The 17,179-nt window shown below is 36.4% G+C and overlaps 1 protein-coding gene across 1 annotated transcript; it reads left to right on the top strand.

The window, feature by feature from the left end:
* The first annotated feature begins 56 nt into the window (after nucleotides 1-56).
* On the top strand, nucleotides 57-15,792 carry LOC127944516 (uncharacterized). Its single transcript, XM_052540508.1, has 13 exons — nucleotides 57-109; nucleotides 934-997; nucleotides 10,146-10,238; nucleotides 10,330-10,444; nucleotides 10,533-10,670; nucleotides 10,899-10,952; nucleotides 11,155-11,190; nucleotides 11,294-11,347; nucleotides 11,438-11,491; nucleotides 11,571-11,779; nucleotides 13,535-13,694; nucleotides 14,626-14,722; nucleotides 15,548-15,792. The coding sequence occupies exons 3-12, from the start codon at nucleotides 10,146-10,148 to the stop codon at nucleotides 14,715-14,717; spliced, it is 1,005 nt and encodes a 334-aa protein (XP_052396468.1). The 5' UTR covers nucleotides 57-109; nucleotides 934-997; the 3' UTR covers nucleotides 14,718-14,722; nucleotides 15,548-15,792.
* The last annotated feature ends 1,387 nt before the right edge of the window (nucleotides 15,793-17,179 follow it).

Here is a 17,179-nt window from a genome sequence, read left to right as displayed (position 1 = left end):
TCTCATTCATATTCACTCAGGTTTCCTATTTTTCTTCCTTTGTGTCAACATCTCCTACATACACCCCAAGGCTCTTTTCAGAGCCAATCGCCCAGCATCATTTAGCATTGTAAGTACGTATTTTAACTGTCAGACAATTTCTAAATATTTTGGTGTATATCAAATTAAAGCTACATTCTGCAGCAAGTCTGAGTCATCGGTGTCTTAAAGACATGAGAAGGGATGTTCTTCTAAAATACATTGTAGTATCCTGCATTTATGATTGGCCGTGCTCATTTTAGTGAACAATGACTACTGTAAATTGCATACATTTTTGATCCATACAGATGTTTACAATCTCACTCATAATCAGTAAGGTTTCCTACTTTTCCTTCTTCTGCTCGTGTCAGCGGCTCCAACATACAACCCAAAGGCTCCTTCCAGAGCCACAGTACAGAGTGTGTCGTTGGTTTTATCTAGTTTTAGATCAATTAAACCTTATTGTGCAGCAAGTCTGAGTCAGTGTCTAAAGACATTAAATTTATGATCCTGTTCTATCAATTTAAATGTAACACGTTCATAATGAGTTGATTTGTAAATATTGTTATTTTTTCTTTAAAGACTATAGTTATTAATCTCTTAAGCTACTTTAAAGACTTTAGTTATTTAGTTAGAAGTTATTTAGCACATCTCTATCAATACAGATTTATGCAATATTGTCTCCCGTTTTGCTTGTCTTTAAACAGACCATTGGCATCCAATGCTCTAAGCTGTTTTTTTTAACCATCAGGCACATTCTTAGTGTTTGATTTTGGATTCATCTTTGATACTCATGTTGATTCATAGCGTAATTCAACAAAGCACATCCAGTAATTGTTAATATGCTCTATCCTTGTGTAATGTAATGTCTACCATTGTGAGTAATATATTACTATGCTTTCTTTGATTTATTAGATCTTGTGTCACCCTCCACTGCTGCCTCCACAGAGTTTTTTTCCCTGCAATCTATTACTTTAAGGTACCTAATTTTTGCTTTAAGTAATATTTGTGTCATTATTTTGGATATGTAGTCATCTTGGTCACATGTGTTATTAGGCATGGGTAAACTAGATTCACATTTGCATTTTTTAATTTCCAGTTAAAAATCCAAGAATCACTTAATCCTCCGGCTAAACTAACTTACATTAAAGAGGCAAAATACAAAATGTTATGGGTGTGAAATTATTTATCCAGACAATTTAGTTGATGTTTACTTACAAGCACACACACACAAAAAGAATTTAGGCCACAACCTAGAAAAAAACAAAAACAAAGAAAAATAATAATAAAAGATAAAGAAAAGAAATACTCAACTGTACTCAACTGCCTCAGCTTTAATTAGGTAGTGGAAGGTGTGGGGCTTTCAGACTCCAATGCTGAATGACAAAATAACCTTATAAAGTTCAATTATTAGACCTTTTAAGTGCATAGTGCATAAGTACATGGTGTATTAAGTGCATAGTCCTTTGGAACTGCACATGTGTATTGCCTGATCTAACCTGAAAAATAAACTTTAACACAATGAGACAGTTGTTGAAACAACAGATTTCACTGGTATTTTTAAATATGAAATTAATTCATAAGGTTGGTGAACAGCTTTTGGAGACTTTGCCATTTACCTATTAAAGGAGACAGGAGCTTAACTTGCATGAAAAAGCGGTTCAAAAAGTGTTTTAAAGACAGCTGCTAAATGAAAAGTCTTACAGGGACTATAACAATTTAATAAAGATTAATTACCATTTTCGAAAAGCAGCAAGGCACATCTATGGCCAATCCTCTGTGCCATTCATCAGACACCATCAGAGTTTTTCCAGTGACACCGACACTTGGTCCATCCAAGCCAACAAACCCGAATTTCATGAGGAATCCATAAATGACAATCAAGAAGTTCTTGGAAGTGCTTAGAAGGGGGAAAAAAAATAACATTAAATTTCTTGAGAACTAGAAATAGAACTTCACAAATCGACAAAAACTGTTAATTAGGATGTTGCTCATTAACCACATTCATGTTAACCTTTTTTTTTTTTTTATTACTGTAAAATATTCTGATTTTTTTCCTATGATGTACAAAGCTTTGATTTTCAAATTATGCCTTTACTGTTTTATATACAATAATGAATCCATATTTTTATGTTTAATATACTGTACATACTTAAATTCATTAAACTCGAGATATAGGTATTAAACTACTGAAAACTATTCACAATATTATTCCCTATAATGCACAAGGCTTGATTTCCATACCATGTCTTTGTTTTTATACAGTACTGAAATGTTTAATATACTGTACCCACTTAAATTTGTTAATCTCTGACAACATTTGAGATTTGAGATTATGCCTGTATTGTTTTTATATACAATACTGAAACCATATTTTCTTATGTTTTGTGTGTCCACTTAAATTGATTAGCCTAAACTCTGAAAACGTTTTGAGACAGCAAACCAATAGGGGTGAGAATCTCTATAGACACCTCACGATTCAATTACGATTCAGAGGGCTGCGATGCCATGATAAAACGATTATCAGTGCATCTTTTGTCTGGGAGAACATTCGTGCATAGTACGCATTTCAAAACTGAGGATGTTATTAGGGCTGACTTGCATCTCATATCTTCATCCTGCTGAAATGTTCCTAAACATTCTTCAAAATGTGCATTCTGAATAAATACATTTATTTCCAAACTAACATGCTTCAGTCAAGTTTGTCTTCTCATAAACCATGTTTTAAAATTTTTTTTCTTACTGAGGCCATCCTTAAAAATATTTTGGTTTGCAGTAACGGTAATTAAAAAAAAAGGTCGGTCTTTTTTTTTTCAAGTTTCATTGTTAAAAAAAAGGAAAATGTTGGTGATGGTGATGATGTAGGTATGAATTTAAACAAATTAGCATATCGTGACGTCACTGACTGGGTCTTCAACCCATAATTGCAAACCTCATTTTGATGCAGGCTATATAGACCACAAACAAATTAAAATCTTTGTCGAAAACATGTTTATTGCATGAATTTCAGGTGAGAAGAGAAAAAAAAGGGGGTACTGTTATAATGTTTTACTTGCATCCACCACTAGGTATCAATGCAACATACAAATGAGAGACAGTTTACTTTGCTTTCTTGGGTTGTCACTTCTGTGAAAAAAATCCTGTTTGATTTGAGTGAAGTTCATTGAATCGATTTTGCATGTCTAAATAAGTTTTATACGGCAAATAAACACCAAATAGAGGTAAATCCACGGACAACAGGCAGGACGAATGTAAAGACCAAGATTTCTGATGATTTATTGGCGTGAAGTTACGTGCACAATGACAAACAGGAGAGCAACATTTTCGAAAAACAATAAGCAGAGTGGACTGCCATAATGCGAAACATTTACTGCAGGCTTCAACATGGATGTGTTTACGAATAGAAATGTCAAACACAACAAAAAATCGCATAGGCGATTCTAGGACTGTCAAAAAAAAAAATATTTGTCGAATGCAAAAACGTTGCATTCGAATTTTAGGATTGCATTAAGGAAGCTGCCTTATGAGCCCCGGTACTTCACAGTCCGTGTTCCGTTCCATCTCTCTTCGCGCACAGCCGTGTCTACACAACTTTCAAAGGCGGACGAGCTCGACACGCAGTATCTGCCGTTTCATCTTTCACCTCGTGTACGCGCACCCTCCGCGCGGTCTCAAAAAATGCCCGCACGCGGATGACGAAAAGGACATAATGCAGACAGTGTGCAGACGGCCGCAGTATATCTTTATCAGTGTTGCTCAAAAACATTCAGCTTTTGCTTTGTTATTAAAAACTTTTATTTTGAATGATTGAGCGATGAACGATTAGGAATGATGATTGAAAATGCGGTTACTTCCATTCGCGCTGAAAAGACTTCCGTTTACACTGAAAATTCACGCACATCCACATATGAAATCACTTGCATATATATATGTACATAAATAATGCATAAAGTTTTATTTTTTATGTATGCGCGAGTGTTTAATAGGTGTATATGCACGGATCAAGTTTATGTGTAGGTGTGTATGCAGCGAGTTTATATGTGCGAGTGTTTGATAGGTGTGTATACACGGATCAAGTTTGTATATGCGAGCGTCTGTAGGTGCATGCAAGCGTCAAGTTTATATGTATAGTTGCAAGTTATTCACAAGTGTGTATGCACACATTGCTAACATTATATGTATTGGTATCGATTTCATATTAGTGTTCACGTGTATTTTATATATGTTATTGCCCGAATCTGTATCTGTATGCATGAGACTGTCTGAATACCGGCAGAATTCACATTTCTGTTGTAAAAAGAGAAACATTGTGCATAAGTATTATTTGCTGTTATGCGTGTGTGTCCGAAAATGTCATCATGTGTCATCAGAAATATTGGTCTTTACATTCGTCCTGCCTGTTGTCCGTGGATTTACCTATATTTGATGTTATTTGCCGTATAAAACTTATTTAGACATGCAAATCGATTTTACAATCGATTTAATGAACACTTGTCACTCAAATCAGACAGGATTTTTTTTTTCACAGAAGTGACAACCCAAGAAAGCAAAGTAAACGGTCTCTCATTTGTAGGTTGCATTGATACCTAGTGGTGGATGCAAGTAAAACAGTACCTCTTTTTTTTCTTCTCACCTGAAATTCATGCAATAAACATGTTTTTGACAAAGATTTTAATTTGTTTGTGGTCTATCCTGCATCAAAATGAGGTTTTCCATTATGCGCCCGAAGGCACGGGTAGAAGATCCAGTCAGTGACGTCACGATATGCTAATTTGTTTAAATTCATACCTACGTCATCACCATCACCAAAATTGTCAAAAAAAGTTACTGCTACTGCAAACCAAAATATGACAGACGTTAAATGTATAATATAATATTATTTCCAAGCATACTGTAACGTTACCTGCAAGTACGACACATTGAATGATTTCTGCTTATAATACCACAACCTGGCATATGTTCTTCGGCCAGTTGCATTACTGAATACTGACCGGAAAAACAAGCCTTGTGCATTATTATTATTATTATCATTATTGCTTCTGGCGGTTGCGGGTTGAGTGGCAGGTTTTCGCGGCAGCTGCACCTGCCAAGCAAAGATTTTACTCAATCTCACATAATAAGAACATATCGCAAATGCTTACCTCGACTTACGTCGCAGCCTACAAGCACTTAAAAACGTCAAAGAGGGCCAAGAACCGCTTCATCCTAGAAACAGCCATGTGTCGACATGAGTTGCTCATCTTCTTCTGCTTCAATTTTTAATTGGCGGGAGGCAACTACTTAATAAGGTGCATATCCGCCACCTGCTGTACTGGAGTGTGGACCAGCGATCTGTAATATTCTTAATAAATTAGAACACACACACACACACAGAGATATATGTATGTCTATATATATGTATAAACTACAATAAACTACAATCTATTCATTAATCCAGTCTCTTTCAGAAAAATAAGTACACCTTTATATGTTTGTCCTTCATTTAATATATCCTTAAGACTTAACACATTAACCCCATATTTCTTTTCAATCTTATTCTTCCCCTGCGTCCCAATGTGCACACTATTCACCCTATCTGCCCTAAATAGGATTGAAAATTAATAATATCATGAACGTAGAATGTAGGATGTACGTGACAAATACGTGACTCTTCTCGTGTTCTTCTTCTTCAGTAATTCATTGGTGAACGAAACACGAAACTATTTGCACCGCCACCTAACGAAATATTTGATATAAACATTAAGACCAAATGTCAAAATGTTTCTTTATGACTTATCAAATACCTTATGTAAAATTATAATAATAATAATTAATAGTTACAAAAAAAAAAACACTTTATAGAGGTCCTGCTTTATAGGCCACCCCACGTGTATATATGTAAATCAATTGCATATGGCTGTTAAATATTATTTTGCATGTTGCATATCTTTAGGCAATGTAAAGCTTTAACCAATTGCCAATAAAGCTACCTGAATCTAAATCTATTGTCAGTTTCAAATTGACAGACATTTGTTTAAAAAAAAGTGCCAAAACATAATGATACTTTATTTGGCCAATTAAAGCAATTATATAGTCAGACAATTGTCACTGGGCCTCATGTACCACTTTTAATTAATAAATTAAAATAAAACAATTCAACAATTATACTGCCCCATATTTTTAACCATTTAGTGTATTTTCCTTACATTCAACATTGCAATGTACTGGCAAACGTAATTTTACAATAAATACAAAACTTTGGATTTAGAATGGATGCAAAATCCAGGAGGCAGCGCTACACAAGGCAGTGGAAATTTGCCCGGAGGTCATTGGCTGAAAGGATGATTGGAGAGCAAACAATATCTTATCCCACGATATCTCAACATAATCAAGGCCATTTTAACATGGATGGAGAAAATGACAATCCAGACCACCACAACGTTTTTGAGAGTGAAGAGACTGGGATCAGTGATGAGAACTGCAGTACAGGACAGGAGAGTTTGGAAAACAATGTTAATGAAGAGAACTGCAGCTCAGGACATAGGAGTGTGCCTGAAGTCAATGAAGAGAACTTCAGTTCAGGCCTTGAAGATGTGGATAAAATGCATCCAGCCTCTCTTGCAATGTTTCTTCAGTTATGGGCTACAAAACACAACATTGCGCATAATGCCATTGATGACCTTCTGAAGGAACTTAAAAATAATGGTCATCCAGAACTGCCTTCAACAGCAAGAACCTTGTTGCAAACTCCAAGAAGTGTCAAAACAGTGACAAAGTCAGGGATGGAGTGTGTCCATTTTAACTTAAGGGAGAGCCTTAGTCGGCAGTTGCAACACTACCCGAGGGATATAACTGAAGGAATAACAACACTGGAGATTTCATTCAATATAGATGGACTGCCCATTTTCAAAAGCAGCAAAGCACATCTATGGCCCATCCTCTGTGCCATTCACCTGAATCCTGTCAGAGTTTTTCCTGTGACACTGACACTTGGTCCTTCCAAACCATCAAATTTGGATTTTGTTGAGGATGCCATCAAAGACATCCAGGAACTCCTTGACAATGGTTTGGAGGGAAAACAGATTAAAATTAAATGTGTTGTCTGTGATGCACCTGCAAGAGCCATGGTTAAAAAGATAAAACAGTTCTCAGGATATTATGGGTGCGATAAATGCACTCAGAGGGGCATGTGGGTTTCTGGACGAGTGACCTACCCAGAGGTAGAGAATCTTACTCTACACACGAATGAGATGTACCGTACCGAAATGGCGAGACGGCAGAAAGATGAGGCCATTTCAATGGCTTCCTTTGGACATGGTTAATCAATTTCCAATAGATTATATGCATCAAGCCTGCCTGGGGGTCACAAAAAAAATTATCATAGAGTGGATGAGAGGAGAGAGGAATGTGCGGATGTCTGCTGGACAAATCAATCAAGTGTCCCAAAGGCTGGTCTCACTTCGGAAAGCCATTCCAAGCTGTTTTGCACGAAAACCAAGGGGTCTAGAAGACATTGATAGGTGGAAGGCAACTGAATTGCGGCAGTTTGCAGTATACACTGGCAAGATTGTGCTAAAAGGGATTCTGGCAGATGAGTTGTATGACCACTTCATGGCATTCAGTGTTGCCTTGAGCCTTCTTCTTTCACCAAACCTGGCAGTGGAACACAACAGCTACAGCAGTGAGCTGATGACTTTCTTTGTCGCAAAAACAAAAGAGCTCTATGGAGATCACTTCATGGTCTACAACATACATTCCATGCTACATCTACCAGCAGAAGCAATGAATTTCGGCACTCTTGATGCTTGCAGTGCTTTCCCATTTGAGAACTTTCTAGGAAAGCTTAAGCGACTCATAAGATCAGGAAGTCAACCACTTGTCCAAGTGGCCAAACGCTACGTGGAGCTGGAGCAGGCAAATTTTCCACACATACAATCTGTGGCAACAAAAAAGTTGAAAGTCACAAGACCGAACAACGCTTTCATTCTCCGGGAGGGGAAGTGTTGTGTGGCCATTGAAGAAAGAGAGGAGATGGATGAGTCCGGATCTCCAAAGATATTATGCAAGGTTTTTGAGAAATCTGAACCACTTTTCAGAGATCCATGTGACTCACGTCTGATTGGCTGTTTCAAAGTGCAGTCAAGGCAATCAGTAATGAAACTCATCCCAGAACAGCAGCTGACAAGAACTGCCATAATGGTGGAAGAAAACCAGGAGACTTTTTTTTTGGCTGTCCTGCATACAATTTAACTCTCTCTCTCTCTCTCTCTCTCTCTCTAGCCAGCATTAAATGGTGGGGCCAATGTGGGTCCCATATTGGCTTTAAATAAGGGTCCCATAAGTTCCATGTTGCCCAATTGGGGAGTAGCCCCAGAGTGCTGCCTGGATGATGGGTCGGGGCAACACATTAGGGAGGAGTGACACGTGTAGCCCAGCCCAGCCCATCCCCAATTTTCATTGGTTTATAATACAGCAGAGCTTATTGGCATAGATGCTTGAGACATGAGCATGCGCATTCCTTTGTGTATGTTTTGAACGATCTATGCTGTTTGACTGTACTACAGATTGATTAATCGCTAATTACAGCGATTTCAGTTAGAATCAACTGGCTAATGTTTTTTTTAACTTAAGACGAAATTAGTTAGATTAGTTAGATCTCTGAGTAGCCTACTTCAGGCAGAAAAGAACAGAGCTGTGTAAAATGTATTATAATACATGCTCATTTATTAAGTGGCCATGATATAGTCCTATACCTATATTACGTAAAAAAAAAGTCAGATTTTCATAAAAGCAGACATATGTTTTAACATTGAGCAGTTTAAGAGCTGGGTGAAATGCTAATAAATATGATCAACTGTTTGAGATTTAGCTATTTTGTATAATAATATTTTTATAATATATATTTAAATGTATATTCTTTGTGTTAACATTAAGGCCGAATAAGCACAAACTGATGATGATAATATGATAAATTACTGTAGATCAGTAAGACATCATGCAGCTAGGAATGTGGCTACAATGAGTGCCGTCACCGAGTGTTTATTTGTAAACAATAACTTAATCTAACTAAAATTACCACGGTTACTAGACAGATAACAAGATACGATTCTAGAGTTAGCACATAATATTTATTTAAATGGCCAAATCAATAAAAAAAATTGTACATAAAGGAATGTGCATGCCCAATCTGTTGCCTCGCCCCATTGTCCAGGCTGCACCCTGGAGTACTTACAATTGGGACCAACAAACCCATAAGGGACCCTTATTTAAAGCCTATATGGAACCCACATTGGCCACACCATTTAATGTTGGCTTATTTTTCTCTCTCTCTCTCTCTCTCTTCTTCTCCCTCGCTCTCTTTTACACACATACACATAAATACACATTACCAGAACAAAGAACCAAGGAATATTGCCCTTAATGAACAACAAAATGCAACCATATAAAAAAATCGCATCTGATGACATGGAATCCCTCATGACAAACAGGTAGACCTTTCATCTATCATAAGTTTAGCTACTAGAAAAACAAGAAATCTATTGAGTATTTTGTTTTATGTTGTTCTTGTTACACTACATTTACTTACTATAATAATAACAATACATTATTCATCAGAGAAGGAAGAGTATGTGTAATAGATGGTAGGCGATAGAAGCAAGAAAATGAGGAAGATCAAAACCTTGGTTGCGGTTTCTTAGAGGCTATGTCTACCACAAGCATGCAGCCCCTTAGCTCCGCCCCTCCATCCCTATAGGCAAAAGTATGCAAGCTGCGTAGGGCCCCGAGACACTAGGGGGATCCCCTTGCTCTCAAAGATGATGTAATTTTTTTAATTTGGCCAGTTATTATGAAAGAAATTAAAGTTTACGCCCTTTCTATGTAAAAATCAGTGAAACCAAGTATGTCACACAGTGTGCAAGCACAGAGACACTGTTTCTCAAGCACTGTCCATGAGCACGATTTGAGACGTAGTGAACAACGGCATTTCATTCATTCATAACCCCCACTTCCACCCACAAAGTTTTGTGTAGGTCCCCCAGAAGTCAAGGATGAGCATGCGCCAACAACCCCCCCCCCCCACACACACACACAGACACACACACACACACACACAAGTATTTATTTGTTTATTTATTTTCTTTTAACAGATGGAAACAAAGAAAACATTCTCAGTGGTTGAATTTGCAGATGACAATTCTGTGGAAATTGTCCCAACCACATGGCTGGAGGAAACCAACAAAGTATTTATATTCAAAACTTTATACAGTAACTAACAACATAAAAACCCAACTGGTAATGCAAAACCTTTTCTTTTTTGTTTTTTGTTTACAGGGAACCATTTGCTTTTGGACGTTTTTAAATACAAGGCAGCTTGTGAGAAATAAAGCACTGCCTGACAAGCAAAAGTGGAGGCAGTTATCATTAAAGAAAATTTGGCTACAAACAGGTAATAGTGATAGTATTTCAGGTCTAAGTGTATTGTCTTTTGACTTGTTGTTGATAAAGCTGTTCATCTGAAATCAAATATTTTCCAGACTCGTATACCAAAGCCTTGCAAAAATGCCAGCTTGTTGCAGAAACATCCAATATTGAAACAGAGGACACAACACATAAAAAGAGGGCACACAAAAAGCCTTGGAGATATCAGTCAGAAACTGAAATCTCCTCAGAAGGTAAATGTTTGGGACTATTAAAGTATTTATTGAGGAAACTTAAAAACCCTGATTTTTTTTTTATTAATCAAGTTATACATACAACTCATTTATACATTATCGTACATTCAACTTACATTCTGGAACTTTATTTCATCTTTCATAATTATTTAAACTACGGGTTAAAAGCATTTGTGAATTTTTTTTTTTTTTTTTTTATATAAACATTCAAAATTATTTTCTTTTCAGATGAAAGCAGAGTTATAAAGAAAAAAAAAGTGTCAAAACCTGTTCCACCTAAATGTAAGTTGTTACATAGTTCATGCAGACAGTGATATAAAATTTTATTACATTTTGTTTTGTTTGTTATTCATATTTTTTAAGGTTCTAAAATGCAAATCAATGTACTACATACATGTGTATGTGTATAATACATACATGTGTGTGTGTGTTTAAGGTACAATCCCGTATACTAAAAGTAATATATTTTATTTCCAATCCACAGACAATCAAGAAAAGCCAAGTTCTCCGGATTTATTCTGTAGGAGGAAGTTTCTTATTTTAATAAACGTTTAATTTATCTATTTATATTTTTTTTATAATATTTATAATTGCAGCTCTATTTAAAATAAATATATTTACAGCAGAGGCATCATTGCCACAGTTCTCACTGCAGAATGTGTCACCACCCCAACAAGGTGTGATGCAATATTTAATTGTGATATATTCATAAACTTGTATGTAATATGTACATTTTGAAACATAAATATTTTGTTTTTATGTTTCAGCAGTGTCAAATCTGTTAAGAGAGCCAGAGTCCTCATCTGATGAAGCCACAAAGAGTAAGCAAACAGTTCTTAGTCACAATCATGCATACACATTTAAGGAACTGACTCCATATAATATTTAATTTCTCCTTAGACTACCGCACAAAGGTCTTACAGAAGTTGCAAGAACTCTGTGAGAACCAGCAAGATATCCTTGCTATGCAACGGAAAATTCTGGCTGCTGTGGCTGTTCCAGGGGTTGGAGCAGAGGAGGAGGTTCTAGAAAATGGACCCTGTCAAACCATTGAACAAATTAAACAGCTTGACAAATCATTCGACACTCCAGAAAAAAGGACAAAGATGGTAACAAATAAATAAAAACATATGGATAAGCTGTATAGTATATACAGCAGGGGTTCTCATACCTGTCCTGGAGGATCCCTGGCCCTGCACAATTAGCATGTCTCCCCTATCAGACACCAAATTTATGTCTTGCAGTCTCTACTAACGAGCTGGACTGGGTTTCCCAATAACGATTGATCTTAGCCCTTAAGGTTGTTTTCTACGACTCATTTTTTTGTTTCATGTGCGTTTCCCAAAAATGCACTTAACACAAATGCAACTACCCTTGCTTTAAGTGCTACTTAGGAGTCGCTATCTGTTTGTCAAGTAGTGAAATGTCACCTTAAAGAATAGCTCATCTTACACGCTCATTTATTGAAATGTTAACATAATGCTGCTAGAGACAACTCAGATATCATAATTAAACAATATTATTTTAATACAATATTATATTATATTATATTATACATAATAATATACTTTATATAAATATATATCATAGTACTAAGGTTAGAGTCAGGATTCATTTTTTTGTTCAGTTATTTAATTTAGATATGTATTTCTATTTTTCTGCCCCTTTTAATTAGTCTATATATATATATATATATATATATATATATATATATATATATATATATATATATATATATATATATATTAAAAGCATCAACAACAAAAAAACGATTAATAAAGTGTACAATAAGGTACAATCAAATCAGATTACATTGCACTTGAATCAAGTTAAAGGTGTAATCTGCCGGTGTCCTGCAGGTGACTGCATAAGTCTGTCTGCTTACGATGCATTTAAGGCTTTACGATTACTCCAGAGCACTCGTAGATGTACAATGATTTTCAAGTGCTACTTAAGTTACGATGCTTTTGAGAAACAGACCGTAATATTAATATCAGTCGTACAATCTTTTTTACGAATTTCTAAGCTTATTACGAAGCTTTTGGGAAACGCAGCCCTGATAAGTTGAATCAAGTGTTAGAAAAGGGAGACAAAATGTGCAGGACTTGGGGTACTCCAGGACAGGTTTGAGAATCAGTGCTCTACGGCAGGGGTGTCAAATCCTGCTTCTGGAGGGCCACTTTATTTTAGCTCCTACCCTAATTAAGCACACCTGAACCAGCTAATCAAGGTCTTACTATGAATACTGGAAAGACATATGTTGAGTCAAATTGGAGCTAAACTCTGCAGGAAAGTGGCTTCCAGAACAGAGTTTGAACACTCCTGATCTACAGGGTTTCTGCAGGCCTTTAAAAGGTCTTAAAGCGGAGGATGGCTCCTGCCCTTTTTATCGCCAACGGTAAAGTGTACTTTCGGTCCGGTCAATGTTCCCCCGGATGGCGATGCGAACCGCGATTTCCACCCCAATTTTGTATTATTTGTTAAGTTGATTAAACGTTACAGGGACAAAGGTTTTTTTTTTTTCTCAAACTTTTAAGTGTGCCTAATCTAGACCACACATTGATACACTGTGTCCCTTAAAATAATTAAACTTACCTGGTCTTAAAAAAGTCCTTACTTGGTCCTAAAAAGTTCAAAGTTATTTATGAAGTATTCATTTTAACCTTCAGAAAACCTGCAGACACTCTGCTCTACAATAAAATGCTCACCCAACTATGTCATCATAATTTTGAACTGTATTATTGTTACATTGAGTTTAATTTTATGGTATTTATCTCCCATCTTTGTTTATATATATATATATATATATATATATATATATATATATATATATATATATATATATATATATATATATATATTAGGTGAACTATCTGCGCTCAATCGGGGGTTCGAATCCAGGAGCAGCTGTTCGGAAAATGCTGCGTAAAGTGGCAACCAATGAGGTCCTGGGTGCATTCAGCCTTCGGGGGAAGAAATCAAAACTAGCCTTCCAAGACCTCAGGATTTGTTCCATTATTATAGGTAAGATTTAATCAAACTGACAATTACTTTAGAGGATTATAATAAAGTAACTCTTGAATATCACATTGTAGAATAAAACATGTTTTATGCTTTCAGGGGAGCGTTTCCCTAAACCTTCTTAACGCTATACGTCGTTCTTAAGTTAGGCCACCTTATCATTAAAGTGAAAGTCGTAACATTTGCCAAGTCGCCCATACTCGGAATTGGTGCTATGCATTTAACGCATCCAAGTGCACACACACAGCAGTGAGAAGTGAACACACAGTCAACACACACCTAGAGCAGTGAGCAGCTATAGATCCAGCGCCCGGGTAGCAACTTGGGGTTCAGTGCCTTATTGAGGGTGGGAGAGAGCACTGTTCATTCACTCCCCTCACCTATCCTGCCACCTACAACCATCATGTTAACTCCCTAACCACAAGGCCACAGCTGCCCCCATTAATAATAGTAATACCTTCTGTAAGTCATACTTTCGTAAGATTGGTCTGGACCACTATACCTTATCACATTTGACAATTTACAGTTCTTTACATCTCATTCTATACGAATATAATAGTCGTGCAAAATCAAACAATGTGCCGTCTGCGGAACCATTTATGTGCACTAAATCTTTAGAAAACAAACAAACGAATGAATGAACTAATTAATTAATCGCACGGCAGCAAAATAAGCAGGTTATTATTTCTTTGGTATTTGGAGGGGTACAAATGGAAGCAATCTGATGAATATTTAACTTTGTAGTTGGCCGGCTAAAACCATAGACTGTAAAAATGTCATCACTGGATGGGTAAGTCAATTGTGTTGTTAGCTAACGTAATCGACCCCGTCTTTGTAGCGCGCTAAGAGACAGCATTATAGGGAAACGCACCCCAGAAATGTATATACAATGCACAGTATGAATGGTTGTTTTATTATTTCATTCTACTTCTAGGAGCAACACAGAAGAATTTTAAATCACTGAAGTCAGTTGAGGTGGAGGATCTGATTTCACTGGCCCTAAAATTTGCCCCCCACAGGAATTGAAAATGGTAATTACACTTTATTAAAATCTATTTTGATATGCGTTACAACTGTCAATAGAACTGAGGCAAAAGTATCTTATCTAATTTTACTGTAAGATTGAACAATATTGCCAGCAAGAACCCCTTTTAACAATCTTCAACGGCAAAAATGCAAGTAATCGCGCTGGCCGCTTCAGTTAAAAAGTGCATTCCAAAAGTGCTGTCCTACGTGATCGTGAATAGAACACCTTTCACCGCACAGTTAAAGCGAACCCCCCCCCCCCCCCCCCCCCTGCATGATAGCAGCTCACAGACACGCGAAAATTTGAATTAAGTAATGAAGAAAAAAGTTCCCCAGAGTACATTGATCTCAACCAATTCAGCACCAACGCAATGGACAGCACCTCGCAACGACGCACGTAAGAAGCTATAGGCTACCTCAAGTAACCCCCTAAGGCAGAAAAGTTGGCATTTTGAGATCCCTAAAAAACTGAATTGTGAGGAAAAAGTCGCAAATACCTTTTTATTTATCCGAGAACAGGCTTCCAGTAACTTGTACACATGGAATAAAAATATTGCACGGGAAATTCAAAGCATAAATAAATGGTTTACGTTCCACAAACTTGAACAGGCCTAAATATTTGTTCGCATGCGTTAAAAGGTTAACTTGACAGTCCCATATATTACGATTTGACAAGCTGATCGTAAAAGTATGCTGAAGTGACTCTTTATGGTTAGCCATGAATGTATATGTATTAATTTATGAAGTAGAGTATTTATTTAACTGCTCATGTAATTTAATCTGATTTCCATGCTCCTTATGCTACATTTATTTCTTTGTTACTTTTACAGATGACTGAGGCAGAAGAAGAGAAAGACGAGTACAGTGGAAAATGATTATAAACATTTTGTAGTTAGTTGGTAATAATTTATATTTATAGGTAATTTATAGTTAATTTATTTGTTCATGCTACATGCTTGCTTTTGTATGTTTATATAAAATTATTTATTATATATTACTCATTCCTATATTATATATAATTTATTTATTGATGATTAAATGTTTTGGAATTCGACAATAAATCTATGAATATGAACATGGATTGTGGACTGATTTATTTATATAGATTTACTGTTGTATATGTAATTATGTACCAATGGAGGAAAAAGGTAAGAATTAATAAACGTGATGAATTGGGTTAGGTTCCCATAACGTTCCCCTAACGTTAGTCTAACGTTCCCCTAACGTTAGTCTAACGTTCCCCTAACGTTAGTCTAACGTTAGTCTAACGTTCCGCTAACGTTAGTCTAACGTTCCGCGAACGTTAGTCTAACGTTCTACAAACCAGAAACTAACGTTCTATTTCCGTAAAGAAAACTTTCCTGGCTAACCAAAAACTAACCTTAAAAAATAACGTTTTGGGAACCAAAAACTAACGTTCCCAGAACGTTTTGGGAACCAAAAACTAACGTTCCCAGAACGTTCTGGGAACCAAAAATTGTTAGTAGGGTGGTGTGTTAGATGAGGGGAAATGCAAAATGTGCAGGGCAGGGATGCCTCCAGGACAGGATTGAAAACCACTGATTTAGGGATGTGTGAGTAAAAGGGAATGAGACAACTTGGAGAATGCGGGCATCGATCCCGCTACCTCTCGCACGCCTACTGCTTTCCACCAACTGAGCCGAAGTAAGCCCAAAGTAAGCCCACATGAACCAATCGCGTTTCGCCTCTGGCTTACTTTTGACAAATCGCGTTTCGCCTGTGGCTTACTTTTGATTAATCGCGTTTCTCTTCCGTTGATTACTTTCCTCCAATCGCGTTTCTCTCCCGTGGCCTCCTTTTGACCAATCGCCGGTCGTTGTCATTGTCATCTTTGTTAAAGGTAAGGCTATTACTTCATTCAATGAAAACTGGTCATTATTTGTTCATATACAGTGTGTATTTTTGGAAAACGAATCGTGTCAGTATAGCTAGCTAGCATACAGTTCATGCTTTCTTCAGTACCTGTGAACCTGTAACTTTTCACATGATAAATGATCAGATAAGTTAAATTGATCGACCGTCAGCTAATTAAGCTATGCTACTGTCAACAATGATGTGTGTATTGTCTAAGAAGTCATGGTTTCTGGGTCCTATGAATGAAAATATCGATTAAACTATTTACATTTACATTTGGTTATAACACATAATAACACACACACATTTTGATTGTAAAAATCGTTACCAAATTGTTGTGGAGATATGGAAAAATGCATTTACCAAGAAATAAATGTATATTTTCTAAAATAATATAATAATGACTTTTTTATAAATAAAACATTGAGAGTCTTAACTAAAAACAAACAAAAAAGGCCAAATGTATCCATATGAGCAAAAGTATATGGGAATAGTGCTCATTTTAATTTGGGTAGACCAGAAAGTTAAAAACACTGAAAAATGGCTGTGATTTTAAGAGGTAAAAGCACCTGGTGTAACCCTGGGGT

The sequence above is a fragment of the Carassius gibelio genome, chromosome A23, assembly GCF_023724105.1.
Source record: "Carassius gibelio isolate Cgi1373 ecotype wild population from Czech Republic chromosome A23, carGib1.2-hapl.c, whole genome shotgun sequence".
NCBI lineage: Eukaryota > Metazoa > Chordata > Actinopteri > Cypriniformes > Cyprinidae > Carassius > Carassius gibelio.
The sequence above is the reverse complement of the archived record's forward strand: the minus strand, read 5'-3'. Positions and strand labels throughout refer to the sequence as shown.